A 23596-nucleotide genomic window follows, 5' to 3' on the forward strand; every position below is an offset into this window, starting at 1 on the left:
GTGTGAGCCACTGCGCCCAGCCCTTTTTATTCTTTGACAACTCTTAATAGTTATATAATATCCTACTGCACAAATGTCCATACTTTATTGAACCAATACTCTCCTATTAGACACTTTGCGGGTAGAGATTTCAGATTCTTCACCGATACAAAAATGGGGCAATAGATGTTCTCATGAGTAAGTCTCCATGGGCTTGCATTTAACATGGACTTTATGTCCTTGGCTTTGGAATTCTACATCTTTAGAGTTTTTCACATATATTCTTGCCCTTTAATCCAGCTTCTACCAAGTTATCTAAGTGACTGATTAGATAAGTGCAAAGACTTGTATTCGTCACAGCATTGTTGTCAAAAGTAAAACTCTGGGAACAGCCTAAGTGTCCAACAGCAGGGAACTGGTGCAGTGCTGGAGGCACACAGAGGGAGGATACAGCACATGGCCACTTCTGAAAACACAGCGATCCCAGAGTTCTCTCTCTACAGACGGAGATATAGACACATATATTGTTCATATTTCAGGAGGTTTTTTTTTTTTTTTGAGATGGAGTTTCGCTCTTGTTGCCCAGGCTAGAGTGCAGTGGTGTAATCTCGGCTCACCGCAACCTCTGCCTCCTGGGTTGAAGCGATTCTTCTGCCTCAGCCTCCCAAGTAGCTGGGATTACAGGCATGTGCCACTATGCCTGGTTAATTTTTTTGTATTTTTAGTAGAGATGGGGTGTCCCCATGTTGGTCCGGCTGGTCTCGAACTCCTCACCTCAGGTGATACGCCCGCCTCGGCATTCAGGTTTTTAAAACAATTATTATTTATTTATTTTGAGACAAAGTCTCACCCATCGCCCAGGCTGGAGTGCAGTGGCGCGATCTTGGCTCACTGCAAGCTCCACCTCCTGGGTTCAAATGATTCTATCACCTCAGCTTCACAAGCAGTTGGGACTACAGGTGCATGCCACCACGCCCAGCTAATTTTTGTATTTTTAGTAGAGATGGGGTTCTACCATGTTGGCCAGGCTGGTCCCAAACTCCTGACCTCAAGTGATCTGCCTGCCTTGGCCTCCCAAAGTGCTGGAATTACAGTTGTGAGCCATTAATTTTTATTAATATATAGAGTCTTGGGTCTCACTATGTGGCCCGGCTGGTCTCAAACCCTTGGCCTCAAGTGATCCTCCTGCCTCAGCCTCCCAAAGTGTTAAGATTACAGGTGTGACATTTATTCTTTTCTTGGGTGTTGTAATAGATTTAACAGGGGGTACAGGTATGGTTTTGTTACATGGGTACACTGTATCCGACAGGTAATTTCTCAGCCCTCACCCCTCCCACCTGGCCACAGTTCTGAGATGTCAATGTCTAGCCTCTCCTGAATGTCTCTATGTGCCGGGTCCTCCCCGGGCATCTTCCACTCTTCACTGATCCTCATCGAGCTCTCATGAGACAGCTGCAGCCTCGCCGCTGTGCGTCGTGGGTCTCAGGCCCCCGCCTCTGCCACTTCCTTGACGCCCAGAAGGTGGGCGAGGGAGCTCTGACGGGTGATATTTTTATGTTCACTTTGTACTATCCTGTATTTTCACTTTTAAAATTATCTTCATAATTGGAATAAAGCTCTCTTAATATTTTTTTACATACCTCTTTCCTACCCTCAGGAAATGATTCAAAATATGAAGAAAAGTCTATTAATATGTCAGCATATAAACATAGCAGTGTATTTATAATAAGGGGCCAGATGTGGTGGCTCACACTGTAATCCTAGCATTTTGGGAGGCCAAGGCAGGTGGATCATTTGAGCCCAGGAGTTTGAGACCAGCCTGGGCAACATGGTGAAACCTTGTCTCTACAAAAAATACAAAATTCAGCCAGGTATGGTGGCAGGCCCCTGTAATCCCAACTACTGGGGAGGCTGAGGCAGGAGAATCACTTGAGCCCAGAAGGCTGAAGCTGCAGTGAGTCGAGATTGCACCACTGTACTCTAGCCTGTGTGACAGAACAAGACTCTGTCTCAAAAAAAAAATAAAATAATACTAAGGAAGTGTGGGTACAATACAAACATTCAATACATGCTATGTGGTCTTTGAAGGAATCCACAAAGAATGCTTAATGCCATGGCAGCTGCTGGGACAGAAGAGTCGAATGCCCACAGGACACCATCCCGGACACGCAGCGAGCAGCTTGGAGGAAGGAGCAAGGCAGAGCCAGCCCCGAGCCGAGCCTATGGCAGCTGTGAGGGGTCTATTTTCTGCTCTCACCCCTCTCTCTAACTCCCTAAATGTCTCCAACAATTACTCTTGACAACTTTAAAATAAACCAAATGAAAAGATGAAGATGCTCAGGAGGCAGGGGGGTGGCGGGCTGGGCCCAGCTCTGAGAACTACCAGACAATGTGTAGGGAGAAGCTGGGGACCCGGGGTCGGCCCTGTGGGGCAAGAGCTGAGGGCTCAAGGGGTCAGCGGGCAAGGCAGGGCCTTGCTCTGCTCCAGGGCCTCACCTGCTGCAGCTCCAGCTGGCTCTTGCCCTGCCGCGTGATGCTGCCCTTTTCCAGCAGCTCCTTCTGGGTCTTTTCAAACTCCTCCTTCCCCTGGAGGGGAGAGACAGGGGCTGCACTGAGGCCAGTTCTCTTCTGAGCCAGAAGAGCAGGCCAGCCCTGTGGGGGCGCAGTGAGCTGAGTGGCCACCAGGTGGTGCTGTGCACGCACGCATGCACACACGCGCACACAGACACACCAAACAGGCTGGCACATGCAGGGGCAGACAGAGACACACATCCCCCAGGCTGACACATGGGGACACACACACACCCCCCTTCAGGCTGGCCCATGTGGGGACACAGCCCCACATACACATACACAGGCTGGCACATGCAGGGACAGATAAGGTGGCTTCCTAGGAAGCAGCCCTGGCTGCCCCTTTCACCGCCTGCCAGTCCAGGAAGAGACTGGGCATAGGGTGGGCCACCTGCAGAAAGGCCACAAGCTCCACCCTGCCTGCCTAGGCTCCCACACCAGGAATCAAACCCAATCTCTCCCTGTTGGCCTAAAGGCCTGGCCACCTGTTCCCTGCCCCTGGATGCCTCTCTGGCCCAGCTCAGCCTGGAATGTTCCTCACCGGGACTCCCACCCGGCTGGCACCCAGGCCTCTGCTCCAGGGCCTGGCCTGGGAGGAGCAGTCCCAGCCACCTCCTGCCACCTCCTGCTGCTCCCCCACCCTCAGAGGATCTTTCTCTGCATGCACATTTCTGCAGATCTGTCTCCCAACACAACAGTCACTGCTGCTGGTCACCGGACACACCAGCCCGAGGGACTCAATGAAGGACTCGATGACACGGCCATGCTAGCACATGGGGCCAATGTGGGGTGAGGAAGGTCAGAGTGAGAGGAGGGTACAGGGCCTTGCCAGGGACCAGGCCCAGCTGGGAACAAATCTCCCCCTAAGCACGGGAGCCCCGTGCGGCAAAAGAGGAGCCGGGGCTGGGCAGGCGGCACCCACCTGCAGGTGGACGTAGTCATAGTCCTCCATCCAGCCCCCCTCGCTGTTCTCGTACTGCCCATCCGGCGAGTCCTGGGAGGTGAACTTAGGGGGTGAGGGCAGGGGCCGTGACTGGATGCTGCTGGTCTTGTCAGTGGGGTTGGGGTGCAGGGTGCCACCCCCCTCGGGCCCCGGAGCGGGGGCCTTGGTCCGTCTGAAGAGCAGTGAGGCATTGCCGTGCAGGAAGGAGGCCAGCTGCTTGGCGTCCTCGGGCACAGCCCTCGAGCAGGCCACCAGCCGGTCCAGGTCCTCAGGGGTGGCTCCAGGGCCTCCCCGGCCAGCGTCAAAAGCCTGACCGTGTGCCACCAGCGTCTGGTGCACGTCCTCCATCTTCTGTAGTTGCCGGCTAAGCTTGGCATGCAGGGTGCGGTCAGATGTGTGGGCAGCATTGCCCACGGCGCTGCGGGAAAACTCCAACAGCTCGTGGACGGCACTCTGGACGGCAGCCACAGCAGCCTGCAGGTCCTGCACCAGCGGCTCCTGCGGCTCAGAGGGGTTACGCCAGCTCCCAGTCCCACCAGCGCTGCCTGCCAGGTCCAGAAGGTGGGCAACGGTGGTGCTCACACCCTGCTGCAGCCGTGCCAGGGCCTCCACGGCAACTTCCAGCTCCAGGGGTTCCCGGCCCGGCCCCGCCACCTCCAAGGAGGATGCGGACTGGCTGCTACGTGTGCTGCTGGTGCTGGAGGCCGAAAGGCGCTTGCCATCCGCCGGGGCTTCACGTTCAGCTGGGGGAGGCACCGCATACACACCGTTGTCAACCGTGCCACCATCAGCCAACTCAGGAGGAAGCACCCGTTCACGGGGCACATCATACAGGGTGCCTGGGCCAGGCCGCCGCAAGCCAGGGGGCACGTCGTAGAGGTCAGGAGCCGGGGGCGGCACGTCATACACGTCCTCGGCCGGCGGGGAGTCTGGAGGGGGCACAGCCAGGACCAGTGGGGTGCGGGCCGGGTCAAAGGGCTTGGCCTTAGCGAAGGCGGGGGGCACATCGTAGGTCTCCTCACGGAGCAGCGGGCCATCAGGCACATCCTTGCTCACCGATGGAGGAACGTCATAGACCTGGGGGAACAAGCGGCAGTCAAGGCTGTCCATCCGTCCATCTGCCCACCCCAGGGGCTGGGGGCAGCACCCAGCCACACACATGTACACACACACAGGCACACACGCAGCCCCGGCACACACATCCTTCACGATTCCCATCCATGACAGCTCTGGGACGAGCCGGCTCTAGAACCTGAAGGTGGGAGAACTTCCTCTCAAGGAATGACACGTGTTAATTCACATAATTGTGTCACTTCAGACTCACTGAAAGGTTAGCTCTCATACTGCCACTGCCACCACCATCATATCATGATTTCATCACCACCACCACCACTGTACCACCCAGTACCACCACCACGTGTGAACTTTCCACTCTGCAGCACGTGTGTGACTGAGCTCTGCGGGTATTATCAGGGGATCAAATTCTGGTTTGCTCCGGACAGTCCTGGTTTGTCCCTGATGCTCCCACATAATTACTAGTCCCCCCTTCACTCTTGGAAGTATCTCAGGTGACAGGACATACCCTGTGGTCACCTTGCAGATACCCTCTCAGGAGCTCATGGGGAAGGCCTTCCCACAGGCGGCTCTGCAGACGAAGCAGCTGAGGCTCAGAAGAGAGCTCGGTTTCCTCTTCTATCAATGATCCAGTGAGGAGCAGAACCCGGGTCTGGAGCCAGTCTCTGCCTGCCCACCACCCCGAGCCCTGAAGACACTGGTCAGCACCCCAGTGCACACACCCAGACACCCCACAGTCTCAGCCTGGCCCTGGCATGTGCTCACCGCGTGGTGGCTGGACAGTGGCAGGCCCTTCTCCACGCTGGGGGGCACGTCATACACCTCCAGCAACGGGTCTCGGCCATTGGGACCCTTGACAGCCATGGGGGGCGTGTCATACACCTGGGGGCAGAAACAGTGGAGGGTTAATGGCGCCAGGGGGAACGGGAAAGGCAGAAACCCCGCGGCGCTGCCCCCAGGCCTGGCCAGGGCTGAGAAGATGCAGCTCCCTGCCCAGGGTCAAGCAGAGGCACAGACTCGCCGCCCTGCCCTCCCGCTGCTGCGCACCCCACACCTACCTCCTGGCCATACTGGCTGGGAAGCAGCCCCCGAACCGGGGGCACATCATAGATGTCCTGTGACCCCGGGGCCAGCAGGTGTCGCGGGATGTCGTACTCGTCCTGCTCCGGCTGGGCGGCCTCATACACGTAGCCCTGCCCCACGCGGGTGGGCACCACCACCTGGGGGCAGAGAGCTGACTTCACTGCTGCCCTCGAAGCGGCCCTCAGGGAGGCTCCACTCACACCTGGGAGCCACGTCCTTTTGGGAGGTGGGCAGGGCACACCAGGTGGAAGGGACGGGGCTCCCCAAGGACGCCAGTTCTCACCCACTCTGCACCCTCTGACCTTCCTCCAGCGGAACGTAGTGCTGGGTACAGCAAGAACCCCGGGTTTTATTCAGAGCTGCCTGGTCCTGGGCCAGGACACCACCATCTCTACAGCCTGCTGACCCGGAAGGCTCCACAGATGAGTATGGGTGTGAGCTGATGACGGTGGGGGACACCGGTGGGGTAAGGGGCTGGGGCCCTGGCTCTGGAGGGCACTACCCACAGGCAAGGAACCCCCCGTGACTGGGGCGCCCAGCCCCGCGGGACGAGAGGTCACGTCGGAGGCCTTGGAGCCTGCTGCCCACACCACCGAGCTGTAGCCTCCTCAGAAGGATTGGCCCAGCAGGGGACTGCGTCCAGCCCAGGACCAGACAGAGCCTAGCACCCCCTGCCCCACAGCACAGCATGGGGAGACTCTGGAGGACAGGAGCAGAGGGGCAAGTTGAGCGTGTGCTGGGGGCCACAGCAGCTGGAACCAAGGCTGCCCTGCCTTGCCGCGCCTGCCCCGGGGGAGCTGCCTGCAGCAGGTTAGATCCCCAGCAACCTGAAAGGATGAGGCTTAGTGGGGGAGGCAGGTCCAGGGCCAGCCCTCCCTCCCCAGGCTCTCTTACCCTGGTCCAGAGCCCGGGGCGGCCAAGGCAGGCAGCGCAAGCACCTGCCCAGGACCACGCTGCCCCTCACTAGTAATGGCCTGAAGGGGGTAGGGGCCATGCCAGGCAGCCTCATTCCCCAAAAGCCTCCCTGCCTTGGGGAGGACAAGGCCTCCCTGGTGGGATTCTCCAGCCCCTGGCACACTGCACCCACACGCCTCCACCACCAGGCTCCCTGTTCAGCTCTCTCCACTGAAAGACCTTTTGTTCCCTCATCAAAGGGGATGTCTGGGACAGGGTTGACTCAGGGCCTCCCTGCACATCCCCCAGGGCAGCAGCGCCAAAGCAGCCTCTCCCTCGGGCCCAGTGCCCCTGAACCCCGAGAGGCCCTCCCAATGCAGGCAGGCAGCCAGCCCTGCTCACTGAGGGTGCTGTGAGGGGGTGCAGGGCATGGGGGCGGCAGAGGCGCCCAGCACCCCCCAGCAGCCCCAGGCCTGGCAGAGCCCCCCGCAGCGCAGCAGAGCTGGGCCCAGTGGGTCTCCAGCGCGCCTGGTAGCAGAGCCCCACAGGCTGGGGGCCTCCGCGGGGTGTCCCCACCCCCCTCCAGTGCGTCTGGGAGTGGATTTGGCGGCTGCCTCTCCAGACTCATCTCCCTCCACGCGCTCCAGACTTGAGTCTCCTCCAGAACTATTTTTAGACGCAGGGACCTGCCAACAGTGGTGCAGGCGGGGCGGAGGGACGTGGCAGGTTGGCTGGGCCTTGAGGCACGGCCTAAGGCTTCTCCAGGCCTCCCAGCCTCCCAAAGGCAGGTGGGGACCCAGCCCCAAGGCTCAGCCAGGACCCAGCACCAGCAGGAGGGAGGCGTGAGCATCCTCCAAGAGCACCCCGCTGGTGGCCGTCCCAACCTCATGCGGTGAGGCCCAGGGGCGCAGCTGGACCCAGGCCAGCCTCCCCAGGCAAACGGCTGCCTGCCACTCTTGGAGCTGAGTCGGGTGGCAGTAGGCAGCCACAGTGACCAAATGTTTCTGTTAGAAAAACAGAGCAAGGCAGCCACCAGCGGAAAACGCTCATTAGGGGAATGACGCTGCTAATCACAGGCCACCCTGCTACACACCTGAGACCCCACCAGCAGGCCCTGGAGGTCCCCTGGGGGTTAGGGGAACACAGCTAGAGCCCAGGAGGAGGGGACAGAGTCACAGACACTGACATAACACCCACACGGTCTCTGACACACACGCCTCATACAAGCAGGGAAAACACAACACAGGCCAACTGCCAGGTACACGCACAGAACCCAGGCAGCACCAGGGCCAGGGTGCTGCTCCTCTCCTCCCCCAGGATCAGGCATCAAGCAAGGGGATGAGTGAACTCAGGAATACATCCCAGACTCCCAGTCAGCGTCCAAGAGGCAGGCATCAGGTTGGAAGAAGGGGACAAGGTAGGCCCCCACCCTGGAGCTCAGTGGCTGGTCTCCCCCTTCTGCAAAAGGGGTGTCACCCCTGACCTGGGCTGGCTCCTGGCTCTGGCATCCCCAGGTCCCCATTCAGGAGCCTCGTTTCCTCCTCGGGAAATGGAGCACCACAGGAGCGCTGTGACCACGGCCACCAGGACACAACCAAGTGCGAGGGGCTCACCTGACCTGGGTCATGGTGGCCTGAGGGGCCAGCACCACAGCCCACTCCCCTCCCTCCCCAGCTCCAGGCCCCCTGGCCTGAGGTCCCAGCACATGGGGGCCTGGGGCAAGATGAAGCTTCTAGGGCGAGGACGGTGAAACTCAGGCCCAACAGGACCGCGTACACACCTGACCCCAGGGCATGGCTGTCTCCTTGGGCACTGACCAGGGTCACGACCTGAGTGACCTCCCACAGATGCCTTCCCCAGGAAGTCCCACCTGCCCATGAAAGAGCCTATGCCCTCAGATTCCTACAGACCACACCCGGCCCAAAGAGTCTCGATGCCGGTGTGGCCCTCACTTCTCCCCCAGCCATACGGGCCACCAGGCTCCCATCTCAGCACCCGCTGGACCCTGCTCCAGGCCCCAGGGGTCTGACCCTCCTGTCCACCACCCTTGTTACTCACCCTCTTGGCTTCCTAAGAGCCAGTGTCCATCCTGCCCACACGCTGTCCTGGCAAGTGCTCCTTGTCAGCCCAGCCAACCACTACCCTGGAACTGGGAGACTCAGTTTCCCAGGCATTTGAGGGGCAGGCCTGAGGCTTAAAGGGGAGGACATGGAGGTTCGGACACAGATGGCCCGCAGCCAGGTGTTACCGCCGTGCCACTGTACTGAAGACACGAGCAAATGGAAACTGCCCAGGGCCCGTCCCAGCAGAGGGGGCAACCCAGTGACGTCCAAGGCGGCTCAGGGAGAAGCTTTAAGAATGCAACAAAATTCTTTTGATATCTAATGTTGGATTTACAACTTTGAAACGCAAAACTACATGTACAAATCTGTGAAATACAGGGCAGATGCTAGACAAAATATGCCAGAATTTCCCAGTGATTACCTCGATTGGAAAATTTCATCTCCAGACTTTTCCATACATTATGCATTTTCTACAGCAAACAAGCATTGCTTTTGTGACCATAAAATACAAGCAGACACAATAAGGACTGGCGGGGCTTTCCTAGGGGAGAGCAACCGGGCCCAGGACGTAGGGCTCTCCTTCCTGGGCCATCAGCCAGGTCAGGGCCCTTATGGCACAGGCCTGGGCAGCTCCACCAGAGGCCATGGGCGGAGAAGGACCCAGCTGGTGGAGCCCCTGATGTAACTGAGAGCAGGCCCCTTGCCGGAGAGGGAAACAGAACAGCTGCCATAACAAAGGCTTGAGGCCAGGCTCTGTCTGGGGGTCTCGCTGCTGCTCCCCAGCCCACAGGGCTTCCAGCCACACCAGGACAAGCTTCACTGCAAAGGCGGGAGAGGAGGAGAGGGGGTGTGCCTGACCTTGGGGCATGTGGAGTGTGGACTGCGTGTGTGTGTGTGTGTGCATACGCACATGCATTTGTACATGTTTGTGGGATACTGGTGGGTGCATATGCTTTGTATGTGTGGACGTACACGTGTCTGTGTGGGGTGTGTATGCACGTGTTTATACATATGGGGTTTAGGTGTGCACATGTTCATGGATATGATGTGTGCATGTGTGGGTGTATACGTGTGTCCATTTGTGGGGTATGGGATGCAGATATGTGCATATGTTCATGCACATTCATGTAGCGCATGTGTGTGCTCGTGCATATGGTGTGTGCACGGGTGTCTGTACCTGTGGGGTACAGGTATCATGCACGTGTGTTCATTTGTGTGGAGTGTGGGTATACATGGACCATGGTCTAAGGCTCCCCCACAGGACGCTGCTCCCTGCTGCCTCCCCGGGGGATAACAGGACCCTGCTCCTCTTGCTAAAGCCAGTGTGGGAGCAGCCCCACCCAGGCAGCCTCACACCAGCGAGGCTCACGTCTGACCAGATGGCTGAAGGAGCAGGTAGAGCAGGAAGTGGGAGCCAGTGACCCAGGTTCCCCTGGCGGCCAGGTTTGGTGGCCCATGTCCATGGAGTCCCACCTGCCAATGTCCTCCGGCCACACTTCCTGGGTACCAGGCCACCCATGGGCAGGGGTGGGGGTAACTCCCTGCTGACGTGCTGCCCAGCTGGCACCAATGAGTTCTCCACCTTAGCCCTAGGCTGAGTGTCCACTTGGCCAGTGTCTCTCCAGACACAGGTGGCTCTAGATGGGACACAGCAAAAACAAGGCTTGGCCTGGGTCCTGGGAAGCTGACCCCAAACAGCCTGGGCGGCTATGTCCCCCAGGAGTGCTGAGACAGCAGCATGGGCTGGGTTTCTCAGGTCCTCCTGGTGAGCCCTAAGAAGCAGGCAGGAGAAGACGAGAGACCCTGAGACACCCTCTCCATGTCTAGGCCTGGAAACTCCACACCCCAGCTCTCGAGGGGGTTTTGGCACAAGGGGAACGGACCAATCAAAGGTGAGAAAAGGTTGCTCCTGCTGCAGCCAGTGGACCTCGCCGCCCTCTCCAGTTCTGACTCCTTCCTACAGGCAGGTGAGCTTGAGAGGCAGGGGGCCTGTGGACTTGGGGAGTGGGCTCAGGGTCTGGAGGCCAGAGATATTGTTCCCAGGCCCAGCATCCCATTGGCAAGAGCTCAGGAGGCTCTCAGAGTAGCCCTCCTCTAGCAATTCCAGGGGCAGTGTCCTCCCAGGAGTCACATCCAGATCACCGTAAGCACCCACTGGACCCTAGCATCCCCCATAAGAGGAGAGGGGTTGGCCCGTGGAGGCAGAGGCGGTCAGATGTGCTGGAACCCCATCTAGACGCTGACACGTAAACCCAGAGGGCACAGCATGAGCATGAAGCGGCTGTCCTCTCCCTCACGGGGGCCCACGTGCCAAGCCCCGCCTGCCCGCTGGAATGCCTCAACATTCTGATCCCTGTGGTGACACCGCTACTCAGATTGGCTTGGCTGAGGCCAGCGGGGCGTCTCCCCTCTGGGTCCATTCACATCCATCTTCCCCAGACAAATGAACACTCCCCAAACACTCACTTCCCATTTTGACCCCAGACCAAACACACAGCCACTCCTGGACGGCCAGTGACTGAGGGTGGCTGGGCCCTTCTGTGCCCAGAAACCAGGGCCTGGGTCTATACCTGTGGGGCTGCACGACTGTGCCAGGACAGCCTTACCTTTGCCGGGGGCTTTGTGCCCTCCCAGCTGCGTGTGTCCATGGACGGGGGGACCTGGTAGATGTCATGCCCCATCCCGGCAGAAGGCGGCACCTGGTAAATGTCCTGGGCGGGGCCTCCAGGCCCTGGGGGCACTTGATACAGGTCTGCGGCGGGGCTGGGAAACTGGTGATGGGGCGTCTGCTTCAAGAAGGTGGATGTCTGCTTGGCTGGGGGCGACTGGAACTGAGGGCTGGGACCCGGGGCTTGGTAGAGGCCTTGCTGAGCCTTGCTGGGAGTGGGCACCAGGTAGACACTGTCAGGCTGGGGCTGGTAGGTGGTGGGGAGCATGGGCGTGTACTGGGAGGCCGGAGGCGCCGGGGCGTGGAGGCCAGGCTGAGGCTGGGCCGGGATGGTGGGGGGGCCGGGGCCAGGCCCTGCTGGCTTCTTATCATACATGCCCACCAAGATCTTGAGGCGGTTCCCAGGAACGATGCCCTGGCGCCCGTGCAGTGAGCAGAGCCACCAGCCGTCCAGGCCCTGCGTGTCCTGCTCCAGCACCGTCATGATGTCACCCTTTCGGAAGGACAGCTCATCTGGGGACTCGGCCACGTTGTCATAGAGGGCTTTAGCCAGCACGTTCTGGGGAGAGAGGACACAGGTGTGAGACCAGGAGGATGTTCATGGGGCGTCAGGGGATCCCCAGCTCCTGCCCCATCTGGGGAGGTGCCCAGCTTTGACACTGGGAAAATAACTTAGTGGAGTTTGGTGAGATCATTGTGCCTTTGCCTCCAATGTCTCCATCTGTTCCCCAGCAGAAAGGCCCAGCTGAGCCTGGCCTTTCTTTCCACTGCACCTGTAGAGCACCTCAAAATCCTCTTGACCACTGCCACCACCAAAACTCCAGGGATAACCCTCAAGATACCCCTAAAAGCCCCACCCAAGGCCACTCTGCTAGCTGGACCAACACAGGGAGAGCGGCAGTAACAACGACAACGCTGCCAAGTTAAAACAAATAGCAAATGGTTCTCTCTTGAGATGCACGAAAATAATCTGACAAAAAGGACAGCTTCTTAGGATAAAAAACTGAACAAAAATGAAAGGAAGCTTCCTTAACAAAGTCCATCTACCCAAAATCCAAAAAGTCAGTAATTAGTTTAGAAACTTCAAACACCTTCCCCAAGGCTGGGAAGCAACCAGGAGGCACGCCCTCCCGGGCCTGGCCCCGCTGCCCTCAGCAAACCCTCCCAGGGCAGGGCACGTCCTCCACGTGGCCCAGGAGCCAAGCAGTCGGAGAGGGACTTGGAGGAGGCTGTGAGATCAGAGGCATGAGGGTGATGGTGAGGGCAGGTGCAGAGCCTCGCTGGGACACAAGAGCCCAGGCAGGGAGGCCTCGAAGTTTCCCACCACACCCCTGCATCCTCGCCCCTGCTGCTGCTGCCCCATTGAAGTGCCAGGCGCAGGATGCGCCCAGAGAGACAGAGGGTCCCTGGCTGGAGGGTGTGGTCGGTTCCAGCAGAAGGCAGGTGTGAGGGAGGCACGGGGTGAGACAAGGCCAGGGTTGCAGCCCCTCCTAGGGCGGCCGAGGGCTGCATGGGTTCCACAGGGGCCCCAGACTTCACACACAGGGAAGCCGGGTCTGAGAAAAGTGCCAGGCCGGCTGGGTGGTGACCCGACTGGCTCCAGCCACCCCACCAGCCTGGCCTCAGGTCTGGGCTGCCCTGCAAGGTCCCTCCTTAGAGTCTCCTGGGGTCTTAGACGTGCAGCCTGGTCGAGACTGACTCAGAAATGGGACCTGGGTTCCGGCCAGCCAGTAGCTGTGTGACCATCCCCACTTGGGCCCAAGTCCCATTTTCTGGACTCCATTTGCAAGGAGTGAAACAAGGAAGAAAGGGCCACGCCTCCTTGGGCAAAAACAGGAAGCCGGAGCCTGGGCCTTGGGGCAGAGTGGGGGTGACACCTCTTCCAAGTCCCTAGGGCCCAGCCTCCCCTACACCAGCAGGGACTGGACAGAACCCCTCTGAGCTCCGTCTCCCTGGCCGGCATCAGAGGGCAATGGTGCACCAGGCAAGCAGCCTGAGTAGGCAGTAGGTGCCCCAGGTCCCAGGAGCAGACATTCAGACCCCACAGCTCATTTGCCCTGGGTGGGCGTCACCAGCTGGGAGCCTATTTCTCCAGAGCAGCTAGGAGCCTCCAGTCCCTAAAAGGGCCACAGGCTAGAGTGTGGGGAGCCAGGAGGAGCAAGGCCCAAGGGAGGGGCCAGGGGGCAGCTCAGAGAAGGCAGGCCCAGGTGGAGTCACATCAGAGCCAAGGTGAGCGCAAGGGCAGAGGCCCTAGATGGCTGCAACACTGTTCACACCACAATTACAACAGAATGAAAAAGGAACTCAAGTGAAAAGCCCGCCTCAAGAAAACATCCTGTGAAACGTAAAGACAGGCGAGGGTCAGGACGACTCCAGAGGTGTCTGAGACATTGGAGACACTTTCTCTTCCTGTTTTTCAGGAATGAGTGTTTCTTGCTTTGGGGCTGAAAAAATACACAAAAAGAAAAAATAAAAAAAACAGTGGACTGTGTCCCAGGCTCTGAGGCAGAATGGGACAGGCACTGCGGCAGGTCCAGGGGCCAGAGCCCCACAGAGGAGCGGGAGGGCGGGGGCTCTCCTGCAGCCCACCCGTGCTCAGGGCCCCCATCCCAGGCAGCCAGCAAGACAAGCATTTCCCAAATATGGTCTGCAGCCTGCCTCTGGGAATCACAGCCCATCAGGGGGCGGGCCACCCTCCCCCAGTGACCCTACACACCACAGAGTTGCCCCTCCAGGTCCCCCAGCCCCTGCCCTGGTGACCACAGGAAGTGCCAGCAGAGTGAGTCACAGGAAAATTCCCCTCCAGCCAAGTCAGAGAAGGTGGGGGTTTAGACAGAGGGGACCGCCCTGCGAAGGCCCCTCACCTCCTAGAAGGGCGGCCCAGGAAAGGCTGGCAGAGGCCCCACCAGGCAGGGCCAGGCACTCAGGGAGACTGAGGGAGCACAGGCAGGGAGGCCAGGGGCTCTGCAGAGGGAAGGGCCAGGCAGGGAGGGAAAGTCCGGCCCAGGTGAGCGGCTGTGGCCTCTGGCCTCAAAGTCCAACCCCTCCTGGAATGAGCTCACTGATTGGCCACAGCCCAGTCTGGGGCCACTGAAGCCAGGCTGGGAAGCACCTCACAGGCTGGGCACGTGGCACCGGGCGCCTGGCACCAGGAGCTCCCCTGCCTGCGTCAGCTGGCGTGCCCCCGCCCAGCCTGAGCTCTGGACGCCGCTGCTGCTGGTACACAACCGACCACTCTAGCTGGCCAGGGCCCCGCCTCTTTGGGCCTCTCTGCCTCCCCGTCTGTTCCCCAAGAACACACACTCCTTCCTCCTCACTAGGCAGCAGCTAAGACTCAGACCTGGGCCCCGCTGTGGGACTTTGGGCAAATCCCTTAGCCCCTCTGAGCACTTAGATCCTCTCTGCCGGATGACAGCCCTGGTTTCATAGGATTGTTCTTTTTTTTTTTTTTTTTGAGACAGGGTCCTGCTCTATTGCCCAGTAGCACGATCATGGCTCTCACAGCATCCACCTCCCAGGCTCAAGCGATCCTCCCACCTCAGCCTCCTCCCACCTCAGCCTCCCAGGTAGCTAGGACAACAGGCATGCACCACCATGCCCAGCTAATTTTGTATAGAGATGGGGTCTCCTTATGTTGCCCAGGCTGTTCTCAAACTCTTGGGCTCAAGTGATCATCCAGCTTCGGACTCCCAGAGTGCTGGGATTACAGGCGTGAGCCACTGTGCCCAGCGCACACTGTTCTTTTAACAAAAGATTCGCCTGGCCCTTGCTTCAGCCGGGCTCCGCAGAGATAGCGCAGGCCTAGTGGACGAGGCCTCTGTCTGAACGGGGCCTACAATGTAGTGGGACAGAAAGACAGCAAACAATTTGCTCTCATGGGGAAGAAAGTGGGGGGCCAAAAATAATGTGGGAGAAGGCCTTTGCATACAGGGTCAGAGATGGCCTCCCCCAAGAGATGATATTCCACAGGATTCCCGTCTGGGAAGAGCATGGGGCAGAGGAAGGGCCTCAGCCAGGGGGCTGGAGCAGGGAGGCAGGCTGTGACCCTGGAGCGGCAGAAGGACTCACGCCACAGACTCCATGGGTGATGCTTGCACAGCTCAGTGAACGTCATCCACACAACCAGCTTCCCATGGCCAGATAAGCCCAGACGAGCAAAGCGCACACCACCTCAAGCATTCCTGCTCTGGACATGCTCGCAGGCCCCCCAGCAGCCTCCCCCGGAACCCCTGCCATGCTCCAAACTGGAGGAGAGGCCAGCCTCCCTAAGCCTACTTTCCTGGCCTCCTGCACTACTGGGCCTAGGGCATGACCCAAGCTGGGCCAGTCAGGTGCTCCTGCCCAACTTCTCAAGGGATACAACTGTGACCTCAGATGGGGTGCAAAGCCAGTCCAGGTGGACACTGTCAGTCACCTGTGTCCAAGGCACAGTGGAGGCTGCTGAGTCTCTGGTACCTCACTCCTGCCGCACCCCACTCCCACTTCAGGACCTGCTGGACTATCATCCCGTCCAGGAAGGCTCCTCCTGGGACACCCCCTTCCCTCGGCCCCCACCTCACAGTACCACCCAGCATGTCTTGACATAGCCCAATTCATACCCCTGGACCCCAGGCACCTGGGACAGGAGGACAAATCTACCTCCTTCAGAAGGGTAGCTCCAGGGTATGTGCACCAGAGGAACCCAGGAAGGCCCTCGAGGGCTCGCTCATCCCAGAGGGCAGGGCCAGAGGAGGAGATCCCCAGCCTGATGCCAGCACTCCCCAAACAATATCCCAGCTGCTGCACATGGGAGCTGACAGGACTGCCCCACAGGCTCTGCCTGGCTCTGAGAATGGCCCTCATTGTATCCCTGGGGCCCGCCTGGGCACCAGATCCACCAGGGCTGGGCAGGCAGGCCCTGAGAAGCAGAGCGGCTGGGACCAGGGCTGCGGGTGGCACACGTCAGGGAGAGCTGCAGCCGTCGGATGGGTGTTGGGTTCTCCTCATTGGCTCTGCCAGCTGCCTTGGGAGCCCTGGACATGCTGTGGCTGTCCCCAGACTCTGACTCTGGGTTGGGGGGAAGCTGGTGTCGGGGAGTGGTAAGGGGAGATGCCGCTGCTCCAAGGAGCCTTCCCTGGTTGCCTGAAGAGACAACCGAGGAGTTCTCAGGAGCAGGGCCAGCCCGAGCCAACTGCAGAGGACACTGCAGGTATCACCGCTGACCAAAACCCTCTCTGCCAGGCCTGGCTCACATCTGGCCTGCACCCTTTCACCCAGCAAATGTGACTTCAGCACAGCACCCACAAGCCAGCACAAGGTGGGAGCTGGGAGAAAACGGCAAGAACTCCTGGTCTCTGCCCAAGACCCCGGGGTTGGGAGCAGACAAGGAAACGGGTAACACGACCACAGTTGTCACTAGGTTCACAACAGTAAGAACAGCACAGTTCCTCCCTGCCGGAGGCAGAGCTCTTTCCCTCACAGCCACCAGCTCATTTAACCCTCAAAACAACCCCATAAGACAGAAATACCTGCATCTTACTAGACAGGAAAACCAAGGCTCAGAAGCTCCCTGACAGTCCAGGGTCACTGAGTCCAGAAGCAGCAGAGGCCAACCCCAGGCTGAGACACAGTAGAGCTGGGTGGCTCCACTTTATCTCCACCCAGGGGTGATGCCTGGGTTCGTGGAAACCACGAGAGGAAATGTCACGGGCCTTTCCCACCCCTCCTGTCCACACCCCCAACACACACATGCACCCGCCCCAGCACAGAGCCTCACACACAGCAGGCACTTGGGAAACACTGCTTTCTTTCATACCCAGAACCGTCACAAACTTGGGCCAAGTTTATTTCTGGAGCATTCTATTTGCTTGTCCCAAAGAGCCTCCATGGCCAACGGATGCAGGCCCAATGAGCGTGCGCCCAACTGGCCATCCGCACCCGGGACCCACCTGGAGGGTCCTGATCACCCCACTTGGCCCTGGCCTCAGGCTCTGAGGGGCACCTCCTCTTCCCTCCTCCATGTTCCCATCCTGGGTGGAACTCCAGGACCTGCCAGTTTAGTGGCATCTTCCCCTAATACTCCCACAGACAACTGGGTGGCCAGGGTCTGGGCTCAAGTTCTGGGTGCCCAGGTGGCAGGCAGCAAGGGCGTGGGCAGATCACATAGCCTATGCGCGGGGCCCACGTTCCAGAGCCACCCCAGGGGAGCATGGCTCCTGTCCTGCCGGCCTTAGTAGGGCGTGAAACCTCGGAGAGGATGAGGCAGGGAAGGCGTGCAGGCCCTCAGCCCCACGCGTGACACTCAGCAGCAGGAGGGAATAAAAAGACACCTGTGGGGTGGCCACTGCCAAGGGTGCCCTGACACAAGCACAGAGCACAGCCTGGCTTTCGTTGCAGCGCCACAGCAGATGCCTTTATGCCCAGGCCAGCTATGGTCTGGAAGCACGCCCCAGCCCCTACTCCTGCCAGGGCATCCCAGGCACTGTCCCTAAGAGGCTGGGCAGAGGAGGTGGCATGGGGAGGGCCCTCAAGCTTCAGGACATGGAATCTGCAACCCAAAACACCCCACGGACAGTGGGGACGGCTGGCAGGCCCCAGGCCTGTACCCCTGCAGGCAGGATCAGCGGGGTTCACTCAAGTGGACTTGCTGGAGCTCATGCTTGTGATCCGGACTTTTGGCAGAGAGTTCAGTGTGAGGCTGACCCCTGACTTCAGAGACAGCAACAGGCCCAGAATAGGGGTAGCTCCCACCTTCAACCCCAACTGAGTCATCAAGGAGGCTGGACCCGCCCCTTCACCCTACTTCTGCCCCAGACTAGCACCTAGAGGTGGGAGGAAGTCAGGGCAGCAAGATGCAGATGGAGCCAGGGCCTCTCCTGTGCTCAGAGGGCCAGGAAGGGCCTGACAGAGGGCAGAGCCCCGCCCTCTTACAGGGAGACCACCCTGCAGCCCCTTTTTTGGGGGCTGAAGAAGAGGCTTGCCCAGTGTCTTTGCTGGAGAAACATCCCTATCACCCAACTCCATGCCCCACACTTCAAGTCTGACTCCAATACTGCCTCCTCCAAGAAGCCCCCCTGGAGCACACCTCCCCTGCTGGTTGGTTCTAGCTGCTTCAGCTGGCTGTGGGCTCCTGAGGTCAGGGGAAGAAGTTGTCCAGGCTCAGGAGAAAAGGGTGGTAGGACCCACTAAAGGGACAGTAGATGCCAGCAGAGGGCCACAAAGGCACAGCCTTGGAACCAGAGGGTCCCTACCAAGTTGATAATCCCAAAAGAGCATGGTGGTCCCCCAAGGACCAGAGCTTCCTCAATCCCAGACTGGGAATTCAGAAGCCACATGTGGTGCTGCACTGGGGGCCATGTCAGGAGACCAGGTTCTGGATCCAGTTCTGAGGACAACTAACTGTCTCTCTGTACCTCAGTGTCCCCATCTGCACCATCCGTATAATGGGAAAGGGGCTTGAAGAGCTGTCTCAGGGCCCTTCCTGCACAGACAGGAGGCCCTAGTGGCACTGTCCTTATTTCCATTCTTTGCCCAGACCTGGGGCCATGGTACCAGTCCATAGGGCTCACCCTCCTGCTCCGACAAACAGTAACGGCCAGAAGCTCCAAGCCTCCTGCCCCAGCCCAAGGTGACTTTCCTGGCAGAACCTGGAACTGCCCTGCCTTGCCTCCACCCAGCTCCCAAGCAAGCAGTGCCAGCAGGAAGCGTCAGCAGCTCCTCCCCAAAGCTCCTTTCCCCACAGCCCCGCCGCCCCGGTACCTGGGCCCCGATTCTCCAGGCACCCCGACACCTGCTCTCACAGGCCAGCCAGTCCCCACCACCCAACTCTCCACCGAAGGAAAGGAATGAGCACAAGAGGGGGCGTGCCCCGGCCCAGGGCGATGGGAAACATCTCACCTGGCCGAATCCAGTAAGGAAATCAACCCATGGTCATTCTGAGGTGACCAAAAAAGCAGCGGGACCCAGGAGGAGTGCGGGAAAGGACACCAGGGACTCTTAAGAGGGAACGGGAGCCTTGTAGTGGGAAAAGGAGCTGCTGTTCCCGATAGGAACCCAAAACCCCATCTTCCGGGTCGTAAGCCCCTCACCACGCACCCCTAGGCAAATCTCAGCTTTCCCAGCTCCCTCACCTCGGCCCAGCGATCAGCCTCTCTGACCCTCGAGAGGCAGCCCCGCCCCTGCTCTAGCTCTGTGGGTCCCCCAACCATGGACTCCAAAGCCTTCACGTTCACATTGTAGAACCCGGCCCCGGCCCACTCCCGCGACTCTCGTGTGCAGCTAGGACTCCTGTAGCCAGCCAGGACCCGGCTTCCACCGGCGCTCGGCGTGCAGGGCTGCAAAGCCCGCGGCGCGCCCGCCCCCACCCCCGCTCCGCTCCCGGAACCCAGCGCCGGCGGCCGGAGTGAATCATTAACCGGACCCGGGTGCTCCGGCCGCACAGCCTTCCCCGCTGGCGCCAAGCACTTGCCCGCCCGGCCTCGGTCCCCCGGAGCTCCTCCCTCTCCGGGAGCGGTGGGCAGTCCCACGCCACACCAGACGGACCACCCGCCCGAGACTCAACGGTCCCTCCTCGCAGCCGAGGAAACAGGCTCGGAGGCAGGGCGCAGAGGCCCAAGGTGACACAGCAGGCGGCCGCCGGCCGGGGAGCGCGGGCCCCGCCAGTCACTTTCCCGACACAGGCATCTTCCTGCCGGTTGGCGGCCCCCGTGCCCGGCCCCGCCAACGCCCCCGAAGCGCGCAGGCTCCGGAGCCCCCGCGGTTCCTGCCTCCCGGCTCCCCGACCAGGGCGCAAGGAGGTCCCGGGGCCGCGGATCCCGGTCGGCGGTTCCCAGGCCCCGCAGGTCCGGCAGGAAATGCCGCTCACTTAACCCCTTCCAGCCCGCGCCAGACCCGGAGCCGGCAGGGCTACCGCCTCGAAGCCCAGACGCGGCCCGGCCCCGCCTGCCGCCCTCACCAGGTGGTTCATGGTGTCCAGCGGGCCTGGGGCCCCGGCTCCCGCGGTGGCGCACACCGAGCTGCTCTGGCCGCGTGCCCTCGGGGCTCCGAGAGCGCCACAGCTGCCCCGCTGCCGCCGCGCAGCTGCCACCTCGGCCACCCAGAGCCGGTCCAGCCGCGATCCGCCAGCCGCCGCGGCCCAGCCGGCCCAGCCCGATCCCAGCATGCCCAGCCGCGCGCGCCCATTGGCCGCCGCCGCTCTCCATGCAAATGAGCCGCCTGTCAGGGGCGCGGGCGCGCAGACAGAAGCCCGCCCAGTAGGTGCCGCCCCCCGCCCCGCCCCCCACCTCCCACCCCGAGGCTCCAGGCACCCGGCCGAGGCCAGGCTTCCAGCCTAGAGCGCAGGACACCGCTCTCCAACAAATCCAAGTCCCCGCCTTCCACCCGGGCGAGAACGCACCGAAGGCCTATGCAAATGCCTCCACTTCTGGGAAGGCTGCCCGGATTGCCTTCCTCCTCCAGAGCCGAGCCACGGCGTCAAGTCGACTTCTGTCTTTCCCGCTAACCAACCCCAGGGCATTCATCACGTGTCGATGGGCCGTGGGACTCAGATGTGAATCTAGTGGGAAAGGGGAGGGGGCGTGCGCCAGCCTGCAGGAGAAGAATCACCACCACCACAGCTCCGACTGTAGACGGTCCCACCGTGTAAAGACCCTGGAAATGAAGCCTCAAGCAAGGAGGCTGGCGAGCTCTCAATCCAGCACTTTTCACTGGCAGCACCTATCTTCCCCTGAATTGTGCCGACATCTGGGGACTCCAGCTGAGTTGATCTGCCTCCTCTCATTACTCATTCCTAGGCTCAGCCTAAAACCTGGGCCCAGTACCCTCTTGAGTCCAGCTCCAACTCATCTGCTTCAGCGACATGGGGTAGGAGGGCGGCACTGGGGGAATGAGGGAGACAGAAGGAAGAATCACCCAGGGGAAACGGAGTGGAGACAACCTTGGCTGTCCTGAGTTGCCCCTTGCTCGGTTGCAGGTCAGTGACTGTCACCCCCTGCAGCAAAACCACGGTGCCAGAGCCCCTGGGCCTGGCCAGGGATGTACAACCTGCAGTAAGAACGTAAGACGAGCCTGGTCCAGACCAGACAGAACCCTCAGTCAACAATCCTGGGCCACTGGCTGAGCAAGGGGATGCCATGAGGCAGCTCTAGTGGCAGGGAAGCAGTGGGGTGGACCCGGCTTCCCACAGCAGAGAATTCTCAAGCGTGGCCTATGACAGACATAAGCCTAGGTGGGCCTGCAGCTGCCCCTCTGCCTGACACCCAAGGCTCAGCCTACACAGCACCTGGCGAGATGTGCCGCCTTGGCAGACCCTCTCCCCTCTCTGGGCTCCTTTCTCATCTGAAAAGGGGCTAGGGCAGCCCAGGTTTGGCTGCTCAGGTGCTCTGGGGAGCTTGTTTAAAAGCAGACTCCTGCGTCCCACCCCTCCCAAAAAACTGGACGTCTGCATTTCCTCAATATTTGGCTTGGGAACCACTGGCCAGAACTCACAGCACAGCGGGTGAGGAAGGACCAGTGGGATGGGACACAGCGTGACCCAGAGTCCTCAGGAGGAACAGAACAGCTTGCCAACACCCTATGCCTCCTGGACACAGCCCACCTCACCTCAGAAGAGGAGCCAGCCTTCAGGGAGGCTGCCTGGAGCATCTCCTCCTGCTTGTTCCCACGAGCTGTGCCTGGCCCCTCCTGCACTGACCCTGTCCAGCCACCCACTCCTCAGCCTGACTGGCACACAAACCAGCTTCCTAGAGAGCAGGTCTGAACCAGCGGGACCCTCAGGAGGCTCAGGTGATCCCTGGGCCTCCACTTCTGTGGGAAGGGGAGACCAGGCCTCATGGGCAGGCAGTGCCCTGCTGGCAGGGCTCCAGGCAGGAGTCTGCAGGGACGGGCAGGGACACAAAAGGCCTGGCCCTCAAGGGAGCCGGCCCCTGCTCCATCCTAGTTGGCCAAGGAGAGGGGTGCAGAGAGGAGGTGGATGGCTGGGACCCTGAGGGATGGGGCCCTCCTCCCCCAGGAGCTGGATTAGAGCAGCACTGGGGGTGGGGCTGCTGGTGTGAGCGGGAGGCAGCAAAGGGAACAGGCTCCGACACAGGCATTTCAAAAATTTGCTCGTTTTCCACTTAAATTCCCTCCCCCCAAAGCCTGTGCCTCCCAGAATGGCATTTCCGCTTTGGAAACAAGGCCCTAGGAGTTAAGCCCCACTGTGTTGAAGGGGATGTAGCTGGGGGGTGGGGAAGGAGCACCCACTGGGCAGGCTCTGGCTGGGGTATATGGGGGCAGAACCTACCCCACCCCCAGTCCAGCCTCCCGGACCTCTGCTGTCAAGGACAGGGATGCAGCCCCACATACCCAGCAGAGCCTCCACGCCTAGCCAGTGCCAGGGACCCTATGCCCATGCACTTATTTTGTGCACACAGCAATCCTGCAAAACAGGCTCACCATTAGCCCCAGTTTGTTTTTTGGGTTTTTTTGAGACGGGGTTTCACCATATTGTTCAGGCTGGTCTCGAACTCCTGACCTCAAGTGATTCACCCGCCTCAGCCTTCCAAAGTGCTGGGATTACAGGCGTGAGCCACTGTGCATGGCCTAGGACCATTTTTCACATGAAGAGACTGAGACCCAGTTTAGCAACCACTGTCCCATCCCATACACTTCAGGGAACAGAGGAGACAGGGCCAGGGAAGAAATGGAGCTGCTAGACCTCAGCCCACCCTGCAGCTGGAAGGGAATCTAGGGACAGGGACAGCAGCACTCCAGGCTCAGCAAAGCCAAAGACCCTTGTCACACTCAGACTGCAAAAGGACAGGCAGCTGAGACCTAAGCACCCTCCTCTCCAAAAAATATGAGTTTAGCACTGGGGCCAGCACCACCCCCACCCCAATGAAGTTTAGCCCCATTGGTGATAAGGGGTGCAGTAAACATTTGTTGACTGGATGGGACCTCAGAGGTGGCCCTCATGGGATGCGCTGGCCTGGGTGAAGAAATCTGAGGCTGCCCTAGTCTGGAGGATGGCGGTGGTTAAGTTACGCATAAGTGCAGAGGCACATACTTGCATACACACAGCATACACGCATGCGCACACACATAGTGGGACTGGCAGCAAGGAGAGAGGCCCTGGATGAGAAGGAGCTGGGAGAGGTTGCTGCCGGACCAAGGGAGACAGCTGCAGACAATGTGGCCAGCGCACCAGCACAGGGCCCTCCCCGACAGTTGTGTCATCCCAGGAGTGGCCTGGCACCTCCAGCCAGGTTCAAGATGAGCTCACAGGCTCGAAGGGATGTCTCCAACCCCTCAGGGCCTGGAGTAGCTGTTTGTACAGAAAACAGGTGGACCCAGCACACCAGGACA

At 60.0% G+C, this 23596-nt stretch overlaps 1 protein-coding gene across 18 annotated transcripts in view; it reads right to left on the reverse strand.

Moving 5' to 3' along the window:
* BCAR1 (BCAR1 scaffold protein, Cas family member) overlaps positions 1-23596 on the reverse strand; it is a 46199-nt gene that overhangs the window by 2305 nt on the left and 20298 nt on the right. For 6 of the 18 annotated variants that reach the window (XM_028841205.2, XM_015126628.3, XM_077984706.1 and 3 more), the window contains 5 exons: positions 11214-11834; positions 5626-5787; positions 5333-5449; positions 3473-4570; positions 2476-2565 (listed from right to left, as the gene is read on the reverse strand). In XM_028841205.2, coding sequence (XP_028697038.2) covers positions 2476-2565; positions 3473-4570; positions 5333-5449; positions 5626-5787; positions 11214-11834 — 2088 coding nt within the window. Of the gene's footprint in view, positions 1-62; positions 1008-1828; positions 2566-2591; positions 4571-5332; positions 5450-5625; positions 5788-11213; positions 11835-16782; positions 16881-19383; positions 19615-19721; positions 20104-20207; positions 20385-20648; positions 21130-21853; positions 22211-23596 lie in introns of those variants that run through there. The other 12 variants (XM_077984705.1, XM_077984704.1, XR_013411228.1 and 9 more) reach the window with 12 other exon arrangements.

The sequence above is a fragment of the Macaca mulatta genome, chromosome 20 (genome assembly GCF_049350105.2).
Source record: "Macaca mulatta isolate MMU2019108-1 chromosome 20, T2T-MMU8v2.0, whole genome shotgun sequence".
Classification (NCBI taxonomy): domain Eukaryota; kingdom Metazoa; phylum Chordata; class Mammalia; order Primates; family Cercopithecidae; genus Macaca; species Macaca mulatta.